General features: G+C 47.3%; 1 protein-coding gene across 1 annotated transcript in view; it reads left to right on the top strand.

Moving 5' to 3' along the window:
- Positions 1 to 3,352: 3,352 nt before the first annotated feature.
- Positions 3,353 to 21,111, top strand: part of LOC115074287 (cell surface glycoprotein MUC18-like) — a 29,286-nt gene continuing 11,527 nt past the window's right edge. The window contains exons 1-8 of the mRNA XM_029573605.1: positions 3,353 to 3,424; positions 4,218 to 4,356; positions 5,049 to 5,173; positions 9,724 to 9,859; positions 12,296 to 12,331; positions 13,473 to 13,490; positions 13,980 to 14,121; positions 19,247 to 19,364. Of these exons, the coding sequence (XP_029429465.1) occupies positions 3,353 to 3,424; positions 4,218 to 4,356; positions 5,049 to 5,173; positions 9,724 to 9,859; positions 12,296 to 12,331; positions 13,473 to 13,490; positions 13,980 to 14,121; positions 19,247 to 19,364 (786 nt within the window). The remainder of the gene's footprint in view (positions 3,425 to 4,217; positions 4,357 to 5,048; positions 5,174 to 9,723; positions 9,860 to 12,295; positions 12,332 to 13,472; positions 13,491 to 13,979; positions 14,122 to 19,246; positions 19,365 to 21,111) is intronic.

Genomic DNA, 21,111 nt, shown 5'->3' with positions numbered 1-21,111 from the left:
CACAGATCACGTTATCTTGCATTGCCTTGGCGCGCAGGCTCCAGACAGGTATACGTGTAACGTATGCACACAGAAGCACGCTTTATCTTGCATTTGCCTTGGCGCGCAGGCTCACAGACAGGTATACGTGTAACGTATGCACACAGAATCACGCTTTATCTTGCATTTGCCGTGGCGCGCAGGCTCACAGACAGGTATACGTGTAACGTATGCACACAGAGCACGCTTTATCTTGCATTGCCTTGGCGCGCAGGCTCACAGACAGGTATACGTGTAACGTATGCACACAGAAGCACGCTTTATCTTGCATTTGCCGTGGCGCGCAGGCTCACAGACAGGTATACGTGTAACGTATGCACACAGAAGCACGCTTTATCTTGCATTTGCCTTGGTGCGCAGCTCACAGACAGGTATACGTGTAACGTATGCACACAGAAGCACGCTTTATCTTGCATTTGCCGTGTGGCGCAGGCTCACAGACAGGTATACGTGTAAGTATGCACACAGAAGCACGCTTTATCTTGCATTTGCCGTGGCGCGCAGGCTCACAGACAGGTTATACGTGTAACGTATGCACACAGAAGCACGCTTTATCTTGCATTCGCCGTGGCACGCAGGCTCACAGATAGGAATACGTGTAACGTATGCACACAGAAGCACGCTTTATCTTGCATTCGCCGTGGCGTTCAGGCTCACAGACAGTTATACCTGTAATGTACGCAGGCAGAGGCACATACTGACAGCTCAGCCATTCTTCTTAGGAGGATCCTGTGGATGGAGCGGAGATGGAGGAGGAGATAGAGGCCAGTGATGGGCTGCTGATCCTTGAGAGTGTCAGAAGAAATGAGAGTGTCCACTACCGCTGCCGGGCACTAGACTTCAACTCCGGTGTTTCCTTGCAGGCTGACACCATGCTCTCTGTAAACTGTGAGCAACCACCCACAATGGAAAGGGGGGGGGGACTGCAGAGACGCCAGCCTTATCCAGGGAGGGAGGGGGCTGCAAAGACGCAGCCTTATATCCAGGGAGGGAGGGGCCTGCAGAGACTCCGCCTTATATCCAGGGAGGGAGGGGGCTGTAAGAGACTCAGCCTTATATCCAGGGAGGGAGGGGGCTGCAGAGACTCAGCCTTATATCCAGGGAGGGGTGCCTGCAGAGAATCAGCCTTATATCCAGAGAGGGAGGAGGCTGTAGAGACTCAGCCTTATATCCAGGGAGGGAGGGGGCTGCAGAGACTCAGCCTTATATCCAGGGAGGGAGGGGCTGCAGAGACTCAGCCTTATATCCAGGGAGGGAGGGGGCTGCAGAGACTCAGCCTTATATCCAGAGAAGGAGGGGGCTGCAGAGACTCAGCCTTATATCCAGGGAGGGAGAGGGCTGTAGAGACTCAGCCTTATATCCAGAGAGAGAGGGGCTGTAGAGACTCAGCCTTATATCCAGGGAGGGAGGTGCCTGCAGAGAATCAGCCTTATATCCAGAGAGAGGGGGCTGCAGAGACTCAGCCTTATATCCAGAGAGGGGGGAGGCTGCAGAGACTCAGCCTTATATCCAGAGAGGGAGGAGGCTGTAGAGACTCAGCCTTATATCCAGAGAGGGAGGGGGCTGTAGAGACTCAGCCTTATATCCAGAGAGGGAGGGGGCTGCAGAGACTCAGCCTTATATCCAGGGAGGGAGGGGGCTGCAAAGACTCAGCCTTATATCCAGGAGGGAGGGGGCTGCAGAGACTCGGCCTTATATCCAGAGAAGGAGGGGGCTGCAGAGACTCGCTTATATCCAGGGAGGAGAGGGTGTAGAGACTCAGCCTTATATCCAGAGAGGGAGAGGGCTGTAGAGACTCAGCCTTATATCCAGAGAGGAGGGGGCTGTAGAGACTCAGCCTTATATCCAGGGAGGGAGGTGCCTGCAGAGACTCAGCCTTATATCCAGGGAGGGAGGGGGCTGCAGAGACTCAGCCTTATATCTAGGGAGGGAGGGGGCTGTAGAGACTTAGCCTTATATTAAATCAACACTGCACAAAAGGGAACAGTTAGTATCCAATTAAAGTCCATACAAAGCTGACTATCTAAAACGATCATAAGTTACCTCTTTTTTTTAATTGCTGTTAAAATTCGACTTTATTCATAATTCATGTAAATTTTTATTTTTGTACATTTTTATAATTCAGAGACAAAGACCTCAGAACTGGTAAAAGGGGTCTGATTGACCTCTAATTTTCAAACCAGTAAGTTCAATCACTGGTCTTTGTCTCCTATTTTTTAATTTAAAGTAAAAATGCAATTGTTTCAGACTTTTTTTTAAGGTCTTTGTATTGCAGGGTATCCCGTCTGACAAAAACGCCAGTATCTCAGCGAGTTGTAACGATATTATGTCACAATTTATGTTATCCACAAATGTTTCTCCCACTTCCTTCAGGAAATGATACCAAAGGACTTCTATTATGGAATGTCCGGCTTGACAAAAAATGCCGATGTCACGGCAACTTGCACCGGTAATGTGTCACAGCTGTATTATCCGGCGACTTATGCTCTCATTGTAAGCCCATAATCTTTATATCTTCAAGCTTGTGAATGGAATGTGTTGTGGTTTCAGAAACCAGCCCGACATCACAAAGTAGCAAGGTTCTAAACTTGTTGCAGTATTACTGTTGATCAACAAATCTGTGCTCCAAGTAACCGCCAAAAGCACTTATCTAAACTTGTTGTGATTTTTTTCTTTGCTGTAAGAAGTCAGTGCCGCACATCACTGGTGGATAACATAAATTGTGACATAATATCATTTACAAACTCGCTGAGATACTGGCGTTTTGTCAGATGGGATACCTGCAATACAAAGACTCTTAAAAAAATAAAATGTCTGAAACAATTGCATTTTTACTTTAAATTAAAAAATAGGAGACAATAAAGACCAGTGATTGAACTTACTAGTTTGAAAATTAGAGGTCAATCAGACCCCTTTTACCAGTTCTGAGGTCTTTGTCTCTGAATTATAAAAATATACAAAACTAAAAATGTACATGATTTATGAATAAAGTAAATTTTAACAGGGATTAAAAAAAAGAGGCAACTTATGATCGTTTTAGACAGTTAGCTTTGTAGAGACTCAGCCTTATATGCAGGGAGGGGAGGCTCTGCAGAGATTCAGCCTTATACCAGGGAGGAAGGGGCCCTGCAGAGTCTCAGCCTTCCTATCCAGGGAGGGAGGCTCTTGTAGAGACTCAGCCTTATCCTGTGTTTTGTAGATCTGGATGCCATTCAGATGTGGCCTGAGAGCCCTGTGGAGTTGAGTCTTGGAGACAATGCGACTATTCACTGCAGTGCGATGGGCTCCCGGACCTTTAGCCTTTCCATTGGCAATGGGTAAAGACGCTATAAGCTTCATCCAGGCAGCAGTCCAGATTCCTGCTGCCCCTCCGCTGAACCCACAGGTCATAACTACTAGCATTTACCCAAACATATTCCCGCATCCGGACCTGCCCTGCCAGCTAACCCCAGGTGGCTCCTTGTAAACAATGCCCCACGTCAGGACATTCCCTGCCCTCTGTCCTCAGGACTCTCAGATAAAGGTCCTCTTTTTTTTTGACTGGAGCAGACTCCTTTTCCAGTTTCTGGTCCTGGCAGTCGCAGGCACAGGCTGCCTGCTGAGGTGTTTGCTTAGTTCCTGGAAGGAATGCGGGATGGCCCAGTTGTCCCTGAAAGCAGCGGTTCAAGGTCTATATTCAGAGAGCTGTCAAGGAAGCAAGTTTCTGTGGATAAAGTTATGTGTTACTTTATTCGCTGAATCTCCTCCGCTAAAGTTCCAGTGGTAAGCTTTACCTGGGTTTTTTCCACCAGACTTATGTGCGTAACTTTAGCTGGAGCTGCCGCTCGATCCGTGCGCTCCCACTGCTAAAACGTATTCCTGCATCCAAAGCGCCTCCGGCATCCCGCCTATTTTTATCCAGATCCATTTCCTGTCACAAAAGGAATCCACTCGTTGGCGGGCGGGGAGGAAGATTCAGGTCTTGGTTTTTCCTCCGGACTAACTCCAGACGTTAGCCGGAGAAAGCCTTTGACTATTGACTTCTTCGTTCTTGGAGGAAGTTTCTCTTCCAGCCCTCGCATGCAAAGGATCCTGGCAGGGCTTCCTGGGGTAGGTAAGGGGGAGAGAGGTGGCCAGAGAAAGCCACCACTGGTTGATCACGCCGAGCTCTTCTGTTTCTTGCTTCTCCCTCAATACAGAAGGGGGAAGTCATTGCACTGGTCCTTTGCTCACCTCAGCAGCGTGGATTTCAAGTCCGCGGCCACTACAGCTGCGTGGCGACGGTGCCAGGTGTACCAGGACTGAATGCCAGCAAAGGGGTAACCATTGTGGTGAAAGGTAGGGATCGACAGGAGCGACAGGTGGGCACTTGCGGGTGCTGTAAGGGAGCTTTGGGTGACGATGGCTGCTAGCAGGTACTGCGTCTCTGACTTGCAGTGACGTTAGGAACCGGAGCTGTTTTCCTGGCTCTGTTTTTAATTAGGACAGGGGGGTGAGGAACCTCCAGTCCCTGAGGGTTGCACATCGGTCAGATTTTCAGGACACCTCTGATGAATGTGCATGAGGGAGATTTCCATGCACTGCCTCTAATGTGTGCAGATCTGTCTCATGTATATTCCTCTGGGATGTCCTGAAATCTGACCGGTGTGCGGCTGTCAGGGGCAGAAGCTTCCTGCCCCTCGTAGGGCATAATTCCGGGCTTGTTTTGGAGTTGTGATGGCTCTGTTTTTCCCCAGGTGAGATGTTGGAGCTGTGAGTGGCTCAATGTTTCCTTTTATGAAAATGGTAATGGAATTCAAGAAAGCCTGGATAGAGGATTCCTAGTTGTGAGGAAGTCATTGCACTAGGAGTGAAGCTGGGCGGAACTCGATTCTTATCTACTGTCAGATTCTGTGTTTCTTCAGATCAAGGTCAGAGGTTTGTGATCTGTTCTGCGTTATTGCTCAGGGAAGGTCAGAGTTCTGCCTGGCGCTGTATTTCTTCTCTGGGAAAGGGGTCAGAGTTATGACCAGCTATATGTTTCTCCTCAGGGCCACCTCTAGTCTCGGTGAAGCATCACTCGCTGTGGGTGTTGGTGAACGATGTGATTAATGTGACCTGTGAGGCCTTCGGACACCCAGCTCCTGAGATCACATGGAGTGTCAATGGCAGTGTGGTATGGGTTTCTCTTCCTATATAATGTACACTTGTAGGCGCTACGAGAGATATCTCATATGGAATAATTATATGTTCATAGGTGCCACAAGGGACGCGTCTTTTATTTATTTATTTATTTATTTGAAGCTTTTTTATACCGATGTTAAAAGAACATCACCGTTTAACATAGTATATAATATACACTTGTAGGCACTGTGAGAGGTTCTCTTATATGGACTATAATATACACTCGTAGGTGCTACGAGGGATGTCTCATATACACTCGTAGATATCCCTTTGAAAATAGTTTTTTTATTTGAATACATTCAGACACTGACAAAGTACTTAAAGTTCCCCGTTTATCACTCAAAGCACAATTAAGCTCTGGAATTTGTTGCCAGAGGATGTGGTTAGTGCAGCTCGGTTCAAAAAGGTTTGGATAAGTTCTTGGAGGAAGAAGTCCATTAATGGCTATTAAACAAGTTTACTTAGGGAATAGCCACTTCTATTATTGCATCAGTAGCATGGATCTTCTTTGTGTTTGGGTAATTGCCAGGTTCTTGTGGCCTGGTTTTGGCCTCTGTTGGAAACAGGATGCTGGGCTTGATGGACCCTTGTCTGACCCAGCATGGCAATTTCTTATGTTCTTAGAAGCAACTCATGGAATCCAATAGCCCTGAAGCCTTTCAATTACACGGGAAAAATGTTCTGTGTGGCCTGAAACGTGGCAATGTTTGCTGGCTATGATACATCTTTCCAGAATTTCTGAAACAGCTCAGACCTCAGGCTCACCTGTAGCTGAACCACTACTACCACAGGAGTTATCCGCTCAAAGCCACGCCTGAAGAAGTGGCCTGTGTGAAAAGTTATGTGCTAGTCCAATACCTGGCAAAGACCTCATGCTGGCAACGAGCTATCCATCCTTTGCACTACCCTCTGTGTGCCACGTGGTCCTTGAACGCCAATGTGCTTCACAACGGGGATAAGTGCAAGGAGGGAGAAAGACCAATGGTTACAGGGCTGGCCACAGCTTTTTTCAGCTTATATATACAATTTACTTATCAGAAATCACATCTTGCAAATTCATTTATGTCTGATGTTGCTGTGGCATTCGAGCTTCCTCTTTTCTGTCTATGGAGGCAGATCCTGAATGAAGATGTGACAAAGCTGACGGACCTGTTATTCCAGGGCTTCCCAAACCTGTCCTGGGGGACCCCCCAGCCAGTCGAGTTTTCAGGATATCCACAACGAATATGCATGAGGTAAATTGCATAGCTGAGTCCTCCATGGTAATCACATTTATCTCATGCATATTCATTCTGGATATCCCGAAAACCCGACTGGGCTGGGGGTCCCCCAGGACAGGTTTGCGAAGCCCTGTGTTACATCATATGGTGGCCCATGCTGAGCCCAGGCAAAATTTTATACAGGGTTTCCCACTTCTACAGCACCAGTGCCAAAAAAAAGGAATTGGACATCTGCATGGGTTGCCAGAGCACTGATCCCTGCCCAACATTCTTGGGAGTGTTTATGGACTGAACCCTGACCTTTGGGAGAACACCTAAAGGGAACAGCAGCAAAAGTCAACCTCCTAAAACGATCTGCTAGCCAGGCTTGCTGGCTCGGCACGAGAAGATGTTGCTAAGGCCCGTCAGAACTCTCTCCCTGTCGTACTCGGCATCAGAGTACCTGTCTGGCAAGAGATCCTCGCATGCACGTCTGCTGACACCAAGCTGAACAGGACCATTAATTTCGCAAGTGTTAACCTCTGTGCAACTCCCTCCCCTGGATTCCTGTCCTTGCGACGATGGCCCATACACTGCGTCACCTTACAGTGACCTGCTTAATGCACCTAAGGCCCATCTTTCCTCGTGGTGCCCTGTACGGAGCAGCCTCCCAGCCAGGATCTCTGGCTGCAGATACTGTCCTTGCATCAAGGATTGGAATCACAGGAAGTCATAAACCGGGTCCTTGGGTCATAGCCCTTTCATCTACTTTTGAATTAACAGGAGGCGAATGCCCGATACGCAGCCCCGAGCCTCTATCACTGGGCCTCAAGTAAATCATTGTGCACAAACTATATAATACGTTCTGGAGGAGCGTCCCCTCGTCAAACTATATAATACGTTCTGGAGGAGCGGCCCCTCGTCAAACTATATAATACGTTCTGGAGGAGCGTCCCCCTCGTCAAACTATATAATACGTTCTGGAGGAGCGGTCCCCTCGTCAGACTATATAATACGTTCTGGAGGAGCGTCCCCTCGTCAGACTATATAATACGTTCTGGAGGAGCGTCCCCTCGTCAGACTATATAATACGTTCTGGAGGAGCGTCCCCTCGTCAGACTATATAATACGTTCTGGAGGAGCGTCCCCTCGTCAGACTATATAATACGTTCTGGAGGAGCGTCCCCTCGTCAGACTATATAATACGTTCTGGAGGAGCGTCCCCTCGTCAGACTATATAATACGTTCTGGAGGAGCGTCCCCTCGTCAGACTATATAATACGTTCTGGAGGAGCGTCCCCCTCGTCAGACTATATAATACGTTCTGGAGGAGCGTCCCCTCGTCAAAACTATATAATACGTTCTGGAGGAGCGGCCCCTCGTCAAACTATATAATACGTTCTGGAGGAGCGGCCCCTCGTCAAACTATATAATACGTTCTGGAGGAGCGGCCCCTCGTCAAACTATATAATACGTTCTGGAGGAGCGTCCCCTCGTCAAACTATATAATACGTTCTGGAGGAGCGTCCCCTCGTCAAACTATATAATACGTTCTGGAGGAGCGGCCCCTCGACAAACTATATAATACGTTCTGGAGGAGCGTCCCCTCGTCAAACTATATAATACGTTCTGGAGGAGCGTCCCCTCGTCAAACTATATAATACGTTCTGGAGGAGCGTCCCCTCGTCAAACTATATAATACGTTCTGGAGCAGCGTCCCCTCGTCAAACTATATAATACGTTCTGGAGGAGCTTCCCCTCGTCAAACTATATAATACGTTCTGGAGGAGCGTCCCCTCGTCAAACTATATAATACGTTCTGGAGGAGCGTCCCCTCGACAAACTATATAATACGTTCTGGAGGAGCGTCCCCTCGACAAACTATATAATACGTTCTGGAGTAGCGTCCCCTCGTCAAACTATATAATACGTTCTGGAGGAGCGTCCCCTCGACAAACTATATAATACGTTCTGGAGGAGCGTCCCCTCGTCAAACTATATAATACGTTCTGGAGGAGCGTCCCCTCGACAAACTATATAATACGTTCTGGAGGAGTGTCCCCTCGTCAAACTATATAATACGTTCTGGAGGAGCGTCCCCTCGTCAAACTCAGCAGTGGATCAATAACTTTGGGTTCAGCTAACAAGAAGGCCATGGCTTGGCTTTGTGAATTTGCATTTACTAAATAAACAAATAAGCTCTTATAGTATATTATATACTCTCATAGGTGCCACGAGGGACTTCTGTTATGGGATATTATTATTATTATTATATTTGTTAGACTGCTTATGGTAAAAAAAACACAACTAGGTGGTTTACGGTTAAAATACAAGCTCAATTCATAAATAAACAGCAATTAATAGAGTGCAATTCAATGTTACATCACAGTTCCTAAATTATATAGTAAAACAAATAGGGCTGGATTTTAAAGGGGTTACACTCACCGGGCCTATTTTAAAAAGCCCGGCAACACGTGTAAAGCCCCGGGACGCGTGTTAGTCCCGGGGCGTTACAAAAGGGCGGTCCGGGGGCGGGGCCAGAGGCTTCCGACATAGCGGCCATTGCCTCTGTGTCAGAGGATCGCGCGCCGGCAGGCTGCTGGCGCGCATAACTTACGCCTGCCCAGAGGCAGGCGCAAAAGGCAAGACGAGTCGGGGGGGAGGTTAGAGTAGGGCTGGGGGGGGGGAAAGGTTAGGGAAGGGGTGGGAAGGTAAAATTAGTGGGGAGGGAACAGAGGAAGGCAGTGCGGCTCGGTGCATGCAAGTTGCACAATTGTGCACCCTCTTGTGCGCGCTGACCCCGGATGTTATAAAATTGGGCGTACGTGTGTGCGCGGTGGGTAGCATGCACACATGTACGCCCACGCGCAACTTTTAAAATCTACCCTATAATGCACAGGTAGCCAATACAATAAACCCATCAACTAAAATAAACAGGAACCTAACAAGAGCATGTGTTCCTCGCCTGCCATCCAGTGAAGCGAATACAAGCTAAGGTTCAACTCGCAAGAGCCTTGAGTTAATGCAATTCATTCTGGAAACCTATAAAATGCTTTCTCTTTTGCTGCAAGCATTGCTCTGTCAAGTGGGTTAAGTTACAGGATAGCAAACCCCACCTTCCATGTCCACTCTCCCCTTCTTTCCTTCTCCTGCTTTTTCTTCTAGGTTTTACCTTCCCCGCCCTTTTTGCCATTTCTTCTCCCGTTTCCCTGTCACTCCTTCCCCATGCCGCACTCTGTTTCCCCACTCCCCCAATTCTCCCCTTAGTTTTTCATGGTTCTGATTTTGTTGGGGGTTTTTTTTTTGCCTTTTTTTGTTTTCCAAATTACTTTTTGTCTTGCAGCTGCACAAAAGAGAAACTCACCAAGTGTCCAGTGAGCTGAGTGTCCAGGTTACGCAGGAGCTGCTGAGGTCGGGTGTCATGTGCTATGCCAGAAACAGCCTGGGCAGCAGTGAGGAGCTCATCAGGCTGCAGGAGGGTGAGTATCTGAGCATGGGACAGGTAGGCTGGGTGCCAGTACAGCAGGCTGCTGTGGGTGGCATCATTCAGCAGTGCCGGCAGGATGACGCTCGCATCCTGGGTGTCCGCTGGAGATGTGCACAAGTGGAGCAAGCCCACAGTACTGCAAGGTTTAGGGTTGTTATTTTAAGCAAAGAATTATTGTACTTAATGAATCCCGTCTTGCAACCTAAATTTCTTAGTTAAATTTGAAAGGAACCTTCCAGAATTATAGACAGGCATGACTCGCATGCCCCTGCCCCTCCACTCTCAATTCCCTCCCCCGGCCATCATCATCACTCCTTCCACTTACCACCCTTCCCGGCCTGCTATCATTACTCCTCACACCCCCCCCCCCCCCCCAGGCCGTCGCCATCACGTCTCCCCTCTCCCATTCAGGCCTCTGCTATTGTTCCTCTTCTCCCCCTATCCCTGTCACCACATGACTGCTCTCCCCTCCCCCTAGCCACTACTGTCACTGTCTCTGCTCTTCATCCTCTCCCCCCCAATACCACTGTCATGACTCCTCCCCCTACTTTCCTCCTGGGCCACCGCTGTCTTCCACTTCCCTGTTGCTGTCGTCACTCCTGCAATATGCCACCCCCAACCACCATTACTCCTCTTCTCCAGGCTATCACCGCCAAGAGCAATTCTGTTTAAATGACAAACCATTTTATCACTTTCTCACAGCTGTTCAAGCTATATTTAAACTTTTTTTTTTGTTTGAGAATCAATAGATTGAACTTTAAATTGCAGACCTGCTATTGAAAATTTGTAAACTATCAATAACATCATTTTGGTACCTGAAGACTGGAGGGTTGCCAATGTAACGCCAATTTTTAAAAAGGGATCAAGGGGTGATCCAGGGAAACTACAGATCAGTGAGTCTGACGTCTGTGCCAGGCAAAATGGTAGGAACTCATAAAGAAAAAAATTGCTGAACATTTAGATAAGCATAGTTTAATGGGACAAGCCAACATGGATTTAGCCAAGGGAAGTCTTACCTCACAAATTTGCTACATTTTTTGAGGACGTAAAATAAAGATGTGGATAAAGGTGAGCCTGCTGATATAGTTGATATCTGGATTTCCAAAAGCATTTGACAAAGTCCCTCATGAGAGACTTCTTAGGAAATGTAAAAAGTAATGGGTTAGGGGGCAGTATCCTATTGTGGACTGCCCGCTGGTTAAAAGATAGAAAACAGAGAGTAGAGGCTAAATGGTAAATGTTCCCAATGGGAAACAGTGAATAGTGGAGGGCCCCAGGGATCTGTTCTGGGACTACTGCTTTTTAATATATTTATAAATGACCTGGAAATGGGAACAACGAGTGAGGTGATCAAATTTGCAGATGACACAAAATTATGCGAAGGTTTTAAATCACAAGAGGATTGTGAGAAATTGCAAGAGGACCTTGCAAAACTGGGAGACTGGGCAGGCAAATGGCAAATGAAATTTAATGTGGACAAGTGCAAAGAGATGCACTTAGAGAAGAGTAACCCAAATTATAGTTACATAATGCAAGGTTCCACATTAGGAGTCACCATTCAGGAAAAGGATCTAGGTGTCATCATTGATAATGCATTGAAATCTTCTGCTCACTGTGCAGCAGCAGGAGCAGCGAAGGCAAATAGAATGCTAGGGATTATTAGGAAGGGAATGGAGAATAAAACAGAGAACATCAGAATGCCCCTGTATCACTCCATGGTGTGACCTCATCTGGAGTATTGTGTGCAGTTCTGGTTACCTCATCTCAAGATAAAACAATTCCCCTATTAGGAAAGGCTAAAGAGGTTAGGGCTCTTCAGCTTGGAGAAGAGATGGCTGAGGGGAGATATGATAGAGATCTATAAACTAATGAGTGGAGTGGAATGAGTAAACATTAATCAGTTGTTTATTCTTTCAAAATGTACAAAGACCAGGGCACACACAATGAAGTTACTGGGTAATACGTTTAAAACTAATAAGATAAATTATCTTTTTACTGCATGCATAATTAAGATCTGGAATTCATTGCCAGAGGATGTGGTGAAAGCTATTAGTGTAGCTGCATTTAAAAAAGGTTTGGACAAGTTCCCGGAGGAAAAGTCCATAAACCATTACTAAGGTAGAGTTGCAGAAATCCACTGCTTATTCTTGGGATAAGCAGCTTGGAATCTATCGACCCCTTGGGATCCTGCCAGGTACTTGGGATCTGGATTGGCCACTGTTGAAAACAGGATACTGGGCCTGATGGACCCTTAATCTGACCCAGTATGGCAAGTCTTATTGTTATCTATGGTAGGAAAAGAAATTTCAGTTAGAAATGCATGTGTGAATGTGTAAATGTAGATCTGTATGCTTATCTGCATGTGTGTAACAGTATAAAATACATTTAAAGTGGCCCTAAATTGCTCTTTCTTTTTGTTTCCCCTCAGTGACTGTAACAACTCACCCTACTGCCAACAACACAGGTAAACCGGCTTGAGAGCACCCTACCCGCTTCCTGACACACCTTTGAAAGGAGTAAAGTGTGTGCTCCCTGGTAGAGAGGCCTGTAAAATATACAGTCACTAAGCACACACAAAAAATGTGTAAAAGCAGGAGCACGCAGTCACATATGTACATACAAACACGGTTACATATATACACAGTACCCGTGCACACATGCAGTCACTGTCCTTATTGAATTAAGATCCAAAGAAGAGCAAGCAGCCAGGACATATAGAGGGGGAGTGGGAGGGGGGTCAATATTTTAAAAGATTTACTTTGCTAAAACCAGGTTTTACCAGGGAAATCTTACTTCTTCAGAATTCCTCCTTTGCCAGGCTGGATCTCCGCAGGGAAAATCTCTACCTGCACAAATTTAGCTGAGCACGAGAAGGATGGAGGGGGTGGGCCTTTGAGATTTAGTGTGGTTGTCCAAAAGGCAGCCTTAAATCTGAGCACACAGATCTGTGCATTCAGCTTTAGCCCAGATGTTCAGCTGCAGCTTTAGCCGGTTAGATGCACCCGATTTCCCTTTTGCTGGACTTAACCGGGCTGAAAGTGGACTGCCATTAGCTCTCTGCAGATGCTCTCGGAGGCGTGCGGTTATTTCTGTGTGCACAGTTCCCCCCCCCCCCGTCCCTGCTGCATCCACTCTTCCCCCTGTACATTTGCAGGCAGGCAGTGACGCACGCTTGTAAAGGGGGTGTGTGTGAGCAGCCCGCACAGTTGCCGGGCATGTGTGCCCTTTACGACACAACGCAGATGGAGGGCGGTAAAACAGCGCATGCAGATTTAAAAATGCTGTACCCCTGATGTATACTCCCCCGACCTAACTGTGCTCCCTCTTCCTGGTTCAGCTAAAACTGTGCCTTCTGTTCGAGCCTCAAGCGTGCTGTTAACCTCTCTGGACACCCAGGGATCCCGTTTGAAAATTGTGCCCAGCATCCTTGCTAAGATGCAGCCAGCCTAAGCCACAAGCCCGCAGCTCCCTATGGCCCTCCCAAGCCTTCAGGTGTACAGACAGTGACCCCTTCTCCTGCATTTTTATGGTGATCAGCAGTTAACAGAGAGGGAACCCTCTCACCTGTATTCGCTTCTTTCTGTCTTCTCTTCCCTCTCAATTAGTGGGACCTATCCAAAAAGGTTAGTACTTTACCACAGCGAGAACACCCATCACTGCCTGTCTCTCCCTACAAAGACCACCAGTGCCTGTCTCTTCCCTCATGGTCACCCCACCCCCCCTCACTGCTGCTTTCTTCCCAGGAAGCCCCCTCACTTGCTGTCACTTACTGCTCAAGGCTCTGCTCCCTTGCCCCTGCAGTCTGTTCCTTTGCTTTTGGTATGCGGCTCTGCTCCTGCCATGGGCGCCTTTTGCCTCTGTACACCGCTGCCACCCCAATGGGCTCTCCATCCTTTCCTCTGTGGTGTATGGAACTGCTCCTGTGCTCTGCGCCCCTGCCCCTGGTATGCGGCAGTGCCCGCCCCTGTGGGCTCTGCACCCCCTTCCCCTCTAGCGTGCAGCATTGTTCTTTCAGTCTGTATCCCTGCCCCTGTCGCCCTCTTCCAGAGCGCCTGGAGGCAGGACGGATCCTGCTCTGACATCTGATAACCAGCAGTCCTTGCTTTTGGCAGAGCGAAAGCGAGAAGAGAGCAAGGGCGTGCTGATCGTAGCCATCATTGTGTGTATCCTGGCCATTGCTGTCCTCGGAGCGGTGCTGTACTTCCTATATAAGAAGGGCAAGATTCCCTGCGGCCACTCTGGGAAACAAGACATGTAAGTGCCGTGTTCCCTGTACGTACCCAGATCAGTCCAGGCTCCTGGGTTTTGCCTCCCCGCCAGCAGATGGAGACAGAGAACAAAACTGAGGCACTGTTACATAACTCAGTGTGCCACCTGCAGTCCCTCAGTATTTCTCTGTCTCCAGCAGATGGTAGAGGTGCAAAACCTGCAGTTTTGGTGTTTTAAAAGAAAAGAGGGGGGAAGGGATAGAAGAAAAGAAAAAAACATTTTCCTCCTGGGGGTTTTGAGGTCCTGGTGGGGCCATCCCCCCCCCCCCCCCCCCCCAGTCTGAGGTGGAGGAGCTGGGGGTTGGTGACTCTTTTGTACACTCGGTCCAAGGGCCCATGGGTTGTAAATCTGGTGGTCCAGATTCTTCCCCTTCATGAAACGGCTTGAATCCCGCTAACAGCTCTGCAGTTTCAGCCTGGAGCAGGAAACTATACCAGTTGTCTCTTTCTCTGCTGTTTCTTGTCGGGGTGGTTAAAGTTTATTTAAAAAAAAAAAAATGAAGTAGAAGTAAGGGGGTTTGTAGCGATGTGTTCCTGTTTCCTGCGGGTATTTCCCCAGGGGTTTCTTTGCTTTAGCAGCGCGGCAGGGCGAGCGGCGGCGCTGAGAGTGACAGAGCAAATGGTCACTGCTTGCTATCCCGACCACGTGTGGGATGGCGTGCGGCTCAGCCTGCCGCTCTTGCGGGACTTCCTGATCGCAGCTTAACAGAGCCAGTCTGTGTGCGGCTTGCATTTTGGGTGGCAAAGGCCCTTCAAAGCGGCCTGTCACCACTTCCAATTCACAGGGAGCTAGTGTGGGTGCTGCTTGGTCTCGTCAGGGTTCGTGGCAGGCTGGGGGCCTCTCTCCCTGTTGGTGCGGGAACGGCAGCCATTTTGGAATCTCAGGCAACCACGTCAGTGTCGGGTGGGGGGGGGGCTTCTTTGGTCTAGTCTGGAGCGTGGTTTGGAATTGGAGGTTCAGGATTGGGTGATACCACCAGTGCCAGCCTTTTGGGTGGGGAGCAGTGTATCAAGATCAGTCGATGTAGGATTGGTGGTCCAAGGCAGAGGCTTTTTGGCCTATCAAACAATTAGAGATGAGGGCGGGTGCAATTCGCTTTACTTGCCTTTCTGCCAAGGTTGCAAAGTTGGTCAGTGTGAATCCTATCGAACAATGCAACGGCGGTGGCCTGTATCAACCGGTAGGGAGGAAACAAGAGTCTGTCGGTTGCTCAGGAATTTATTCTCTGGTCGGACAGCACTTGGAGAAGATAGCAGCATCCCACATTGCTGGGGTGAGCAGTGTGCGGGCAGATTTTCTGAGTTGCAGAGCATTGGACCCTGGAGAGTGGGAGCTGTTAGAGAAGGCGATGCAGCTCATTCGCGAAAAGTGGGGTTTTCCTCATATGACCACACGGCAAAATGTTCCGGTTTTATAGTCGGCGAAGGAGTACGGAGCGGAGGGCATCTATGCTCTGGTTCTCCCATGGCTTCAGGATCTTCTTTCCCTGCATGCCCTTCGAACTATATTCCCAAGACACTGAATGTGGAAGGAAAAACAATATTTTTGAAGAAGTAAGAAATATAGGGATAATGATAGATATGAGATTAACCCTTCCTCCACAAATTTAAAAAGTAGTCTGAAACTCATATTTCAAGTTACAAATGTTAAGGAGAATGCAACCTTTTCTTAATGACTCTAATTTGGAAACAGTCATTCATTCCCTTGTGATATCAGCAGTGGATTATTGCAATTTGTCTATTTAGGCCTACCTCAAAACACCTTACGAGCCCTGCAATATATTCAGAATTCAGCTGTAAGAATTATTGAGTGAATTCCAACCTTCTACCACATCACACATTATCTGGTCAAACATTATTGGTAACCCATTTCTTCGAGAATAAAATCTAAAATACTAACTCTAGTGTTTAAAAGAATCAAAGGCATTGCCTCATATAACGAAAATGCAGCTTTAAAACTATATTGCCCAGTGTGAACCTTGCGTTCAGTTTCTCAAATTCATTTAGATATCCCTTCATTTAAGCTAGTTCGCCTAGATGAGTCGAGAGAACGCTTGTTTTATACTCAGGGGCCAACCCTCTGGAACACTCTTCCATTACAAATAAAGAGCAAAGCAGCATTAACAGCCTTTAGAAAAATGGTGAAGTCATTCCTATTTGAGCAGGCTTTTATTACGTATATTTAATAGATAGTCCTTAGTAAGTCTCAATTCTCTCAGTAATAACAAAGAGCTAGTTGGACAGTGGTATTATGTTTTATGTCTTATGTTTTATTTGAACTATTGTTTGATTGGTTGTTTATTTTTTTGATTTATGATGTTTTTTTGTGAAGTAATCTATGAATGTGCCTTTGTGAATTGCTTAGAAATGTTGAAAAGTGATTTCTAAATAAATAAATAGTAGCAAGGTGTTGAGATGGATAGAGAAGCATCCAGGCGACATGGTGTTGGTGCCTCCAGAGTGGCCACAACATCCATGGTTCTCAGATCTGGTCAACATGGCTGAAGACGGACCGCTGTGGCTTAGTCATCTGCTGAATCTTCTTCATCAGGGCCCGATATTTTTGGAGCAGGCGGCTCACTTTTGTCTCATGACTTGGCTTTTGAGAGGCAGCATTTGAGACGGAAGGGGTACCACAAAGTGGAAATTACAACTTTGTTACAGGCCAGGTGAACTTCCACATCTTTAGTGTACGTGCGAATTTGGAAAATCTTCGAGTCCTGGTGTATGGTTAACGGGGGTGCGGTCTCTTCAAGCTACTGTATCACATATTTTGTCCTTTCTTGAGGAAAGTTTGGTCAACTCTCTTCAGGTAACAGCTCTGAGCTATCTCCGAGGTATGGTGCAGGGTTATTCTCTGTCGACACATCCGGATATCATACGTTTTCTCCGGGGGCAAAGAATTTGCATCCTCTGGTGAGGAGAGTTTGCCCCTCCTGGAATCTTAATCTGATGTTTAGAGGGTTATGTGAGGCTCCGATCAAGATGCTTCAGAGGACAACCCTGAAGGATTTCACCCTTAAGATCATCTTCCTGGAGGCTATTTGTTTAGCTATGATGATTTCAGAGCTCCAGGCTTTATCTTGCTGGGATCCTTATATGCAGGTCTCAGAGTCCGGTGTGTTGTTGCGTATGGTGCCTTCTTTCCTGCTTAAGATGGTGTCGGCATTTCATGTTAATCAGACTGTGGAACTTCCGGCCTTTCCAGATTTGGATTCCTCCATGCCTCACGCAAGAGAGCTTAGGCTTTTAGACGTGAAGCGAGCTATCTAGAGGTTACTAATGACTTTTGAATCTCAGATCGCCTTTTTGTTCTGTGGAATGGTCCAAGGAGGGCTCGTCGTGGCTTAAGGAGGCGATTGGCTTGACCTATATATCCAAGGGTCAACCAGTGCCTGAAGGGTTGCAAACCCATTTGATATGTTCTCAGGCAACCTCTTGGGCCAAGGCCCAGCAGGTTTCTCCGCAGGAGATTTGCAGGGCGGTGACATGGAAATCGCTGCACACTTTTGCAGATACTATCGTTTAGATGTTGGGGCTCTGGCTTCCATGGCCTTTGGTGAAAGTATTCTGCAAGCGGGACTCTCCAGGTGGTACATCCCAGGAGTCTGGACTGGTCTGGGTGCACACAGGGAAAGGAAAATTGGTTCTTACCTGCTAATTTTCATTCCTATAGTACCACAGATCAGTCCAGAGACCCACCCATGGAAGTGGGGAGAGTCATCTACTCATTCTGTTGGTTGGCATTTACTGCAGATTGTTAGTTGGTTTTCCACTCTGTTTTTTTGGCTACGTGAGGCATCACCATCCTCCGGTTCGTGGGGGAGTTTAATGTTGAATATTTTGAGAGTGATTATTATCTTGATTTGGGTACAGGTCAATATTGAGGGACTGCAGATGGCACACTGGGTTATGTAGCAGTGTCAGTAAAACTTTGTCTCCATTTGCTGGCAGGGATGCAAAACCCAGGAGTTTGGACTGATCTGTGGTACTACAGGAACAAAAATTAGCAAGTAAGAACCAATTTTCCTAGCAAGGGCCCCGTGTGAAGAACCCTGGGAACTTCCAGCCATTCGGTATCCTCAAGACATGCAAGTGCAGCAGATGAGGGCTCTGGGGACAGTTCAGTCATGTACACTCAGGACAGATCTCAGGGACTTCCAACCATGCATTATCTGGGCTGGTAAATGGAGTGAATGAGAGACTCCAGAACAGTTCATTCAGATACACTCAGGATAGCTAAAGATGGTGAGTGAGGGCCTTCCAGAAGCCTATGTGTGTACACTCAGAGTCTTGGCCCTTAGGTGTTGGTTTCATGGGATTTATCAGGTTTGGGGAGTGGTGTGTGTGAAGGGGCTGCTGGTCCAGTGGGCAACATTTGTGATGTTTGGGTGGGAAAGGGCCTTTTTTTTTTTTTTCCAAAGCTGCTCAACAGCTAGACAGCAGCTACATTTTATCTGGCTTTGTCGACTTTGGCTAGTTTTCTGAAAATTAGGTTAAAGCCAGCAAGCTAAAAAGAGCTGGGATTATTAGCTGCTCAGCGGTTTTTCAAAATTATCTTCTTAATTTACAAATAGGGGCAATTTTCGGATACTCTGAAGACTGGAAATTGTGAGGGCGGTTCTAGTTCATGTATTATGCGCTCTAACTTTCAAAACCAGACAACATGGCTTGTTTCTCTTAGAAAATTAGTGAAAATGAGTGGAAAGTACTGTCCACCTTCTCTGTAGTGGGGATTGCTGAAAGGCGTTGCGTGCCTGTGGAAATGTCATGGGCGTGCGCCACTTACCTCTCTGGACTTCACCGTGTCTCTTGGGAGCACCACCTCGCAGCCTGGCCAAAAGCGCCATGCACCACGGAGACCTGTGCCGGCTTTGAGCTGGTTGCAGGAGGGCGGATTTTGGATGAGCCCATCTTACTTGGGGGAAAATGGCTTTGTCTTCTTTAAACATTAAGGTTAATAAAATCAAATTAAGAAGATTCTGACACCAGTTGGCAAATTCAATGTGTGCAGAAAACTAAGAGGGGGTTTGTCTGTCTGCTTGGCCCAGCACTGAGTTTATTTCCCCCCCCCCTGCAAGCCTTTTGAAATGTGCTATTCTCATTGGCAGCACAAAGCCGGGCACGCAGCCGGAGGACATCGTGGTGGAGATGAAGTCGGATAAAGCGCCTGAAGAGACCGAGCTGCTTCCAGGCCCCACTGGAGAGAAGCCGCTGCCAGGAGACCAGGTGAGGTAGCCAAGGGGGAGCCTTCACTGTGGGATGCACTGTCTCAGGGACAATGGGGGAGGTACGGGGGGGCGGGGCCTGCTCTGGAATGCACCTCCCCAGGTAGACTGGGGATCTTGCTCTTCAAGTGCCGCTCGCTGGGGGCTGGAGCTCGCGCTCTGAAATGTGGGAACAGCGGATGGGGAGAGGTCCGAATGCCCCTAGCATCTGGCGATGTAGTCAGGGGCTTTGTAGCTTTGTGATTCGAGATCTGATTACCCAGACGAATAAGCGCGCTTATGTTGGACACAGTAATAGACAGAAAAAGGGCATTGAATCAGCACATGTTGGAAATTTGTGAGCAGTAGCAGCAATCATCAAGGATTGGAAAAAAAGAAGGTGACAGGGATTGTTTTCAGATTTAATTACTTCCCACTGTACAAATTTTGCTGTATTTTTGTGATTTTTTTTTTTTGTTTTGCTTTTACCTTAAGTCCCAAAGTTTGAGTTTCCAAATTATCATTTTTTTTCTCTACAGTTGAAGCCTTGACGATTGGCATGACTGCTCACAAGTTTCCAACGTGTGCTAATTCAACCCCTTTTTAAGATCTGATTAAAATGCGTTGATAACTGCTGGAAAAATAACAGAGTTCATGATCAAACATTTTATTCATTTAAGAGCCCAACTTTTGAAACCGTCTGCAGTTTGCCATTTGCATGCGTAACTGGATGCATTGAGATTTATAAACTGTGTGGCGGGAGCTGCGCCATTTATAAAATACCTTGTATTTCTGCCCCCAAATGCACGTGTTATGTTTGTAATGCAGAAACATGCATTATTTCTCTACCCATTTTATAAAATGGCAGACACGTGTTTTACATGTATAATCGTTATAATAGTGTGTGCGCGTAATAACCCAGAATTAAAGGCAAAGGCGCCGTTCTATGAAGCATCCTCGTCCTCCACCGCTGAGAATACATGCATGCAGGCATGGAGTCACCGACACCTCCACCAGTTCAGACCTTCACCACTTCACCCTGAATCCCCACCAATTTACCCAGACCTCCCACCCGAAAATTACAGACAAAAGGCAAGTCTGATTTCAGTCGTGCGAGTGTAAAAATGTTCGGACAAGTTCAGTAGTGCGTGCGTGTATACCTCTTTTGTGTGCCAACTCCTGAACTCTGCCCCGAAACGCCCCTTTTTTCCCCTCGTTAACATTTATGCAAGGACGCGCATACTCTCGAGGTTTATAAAATAGGATAAATGTGTGTAAATTCTAACTTTGCACACGCAACCTCCGCCCCTAACTCTTAAGAAAACAAGCTTTTGTTTCTCTTGGAAGGGAATTGGTATCTTTTTTGTTTCTCCAAAGAAATCAGTTTGCACATTTCTCTCTCTCTGCCTGTCCTGTAGCCCCCAAGAAAGAGACATGGCTGCGATGCTTCACGGTGTCCCAGGAGGAAGTTTCTTAATGTAGGAACTAACAGTGTAAATGTTATCCAATAAAGGACCATCTGCTCCTCCTCGTTTGCCCAGTTGACCCTGCCTACACTACTCTAGCTCTGGTTTAAGGGGTGTACAGGAGAAACCTTTTCGTGTCATTTTCGTTTCAGTTTTGGGCTAGTTTTGTTTTTTTCCCAGGTCTTGTTTTTTTCATTTTGTTTGATTTTAGTTCTGTTTCCTCCCCTGTGCTCAGCACAAGCAGCTTCCCCCATTTCCACCCTCTGCCTTGCTCGGCTCCTATCTGGATGTTCACTACCTAGA

The sequence above is a fragment of the Rhinatrema bivittatum genome, chromosome 12, assembly GCF_901001135.1.
Source record: "Rhinatrema bivittatum chromosome 12, aRhiBiv1.1, whole genome shotgun sequence".
Taxonomy (NCBI): Eukaryota; Metazoa; Chordata; class Amphibia; order Gymnophiona; family Rhinatrematidae; genus Rhinatrema; species Rhinatrema bivittatum.
This window is presented reverse-complemented; position numbering and strand designations above follow the sequence as displayed.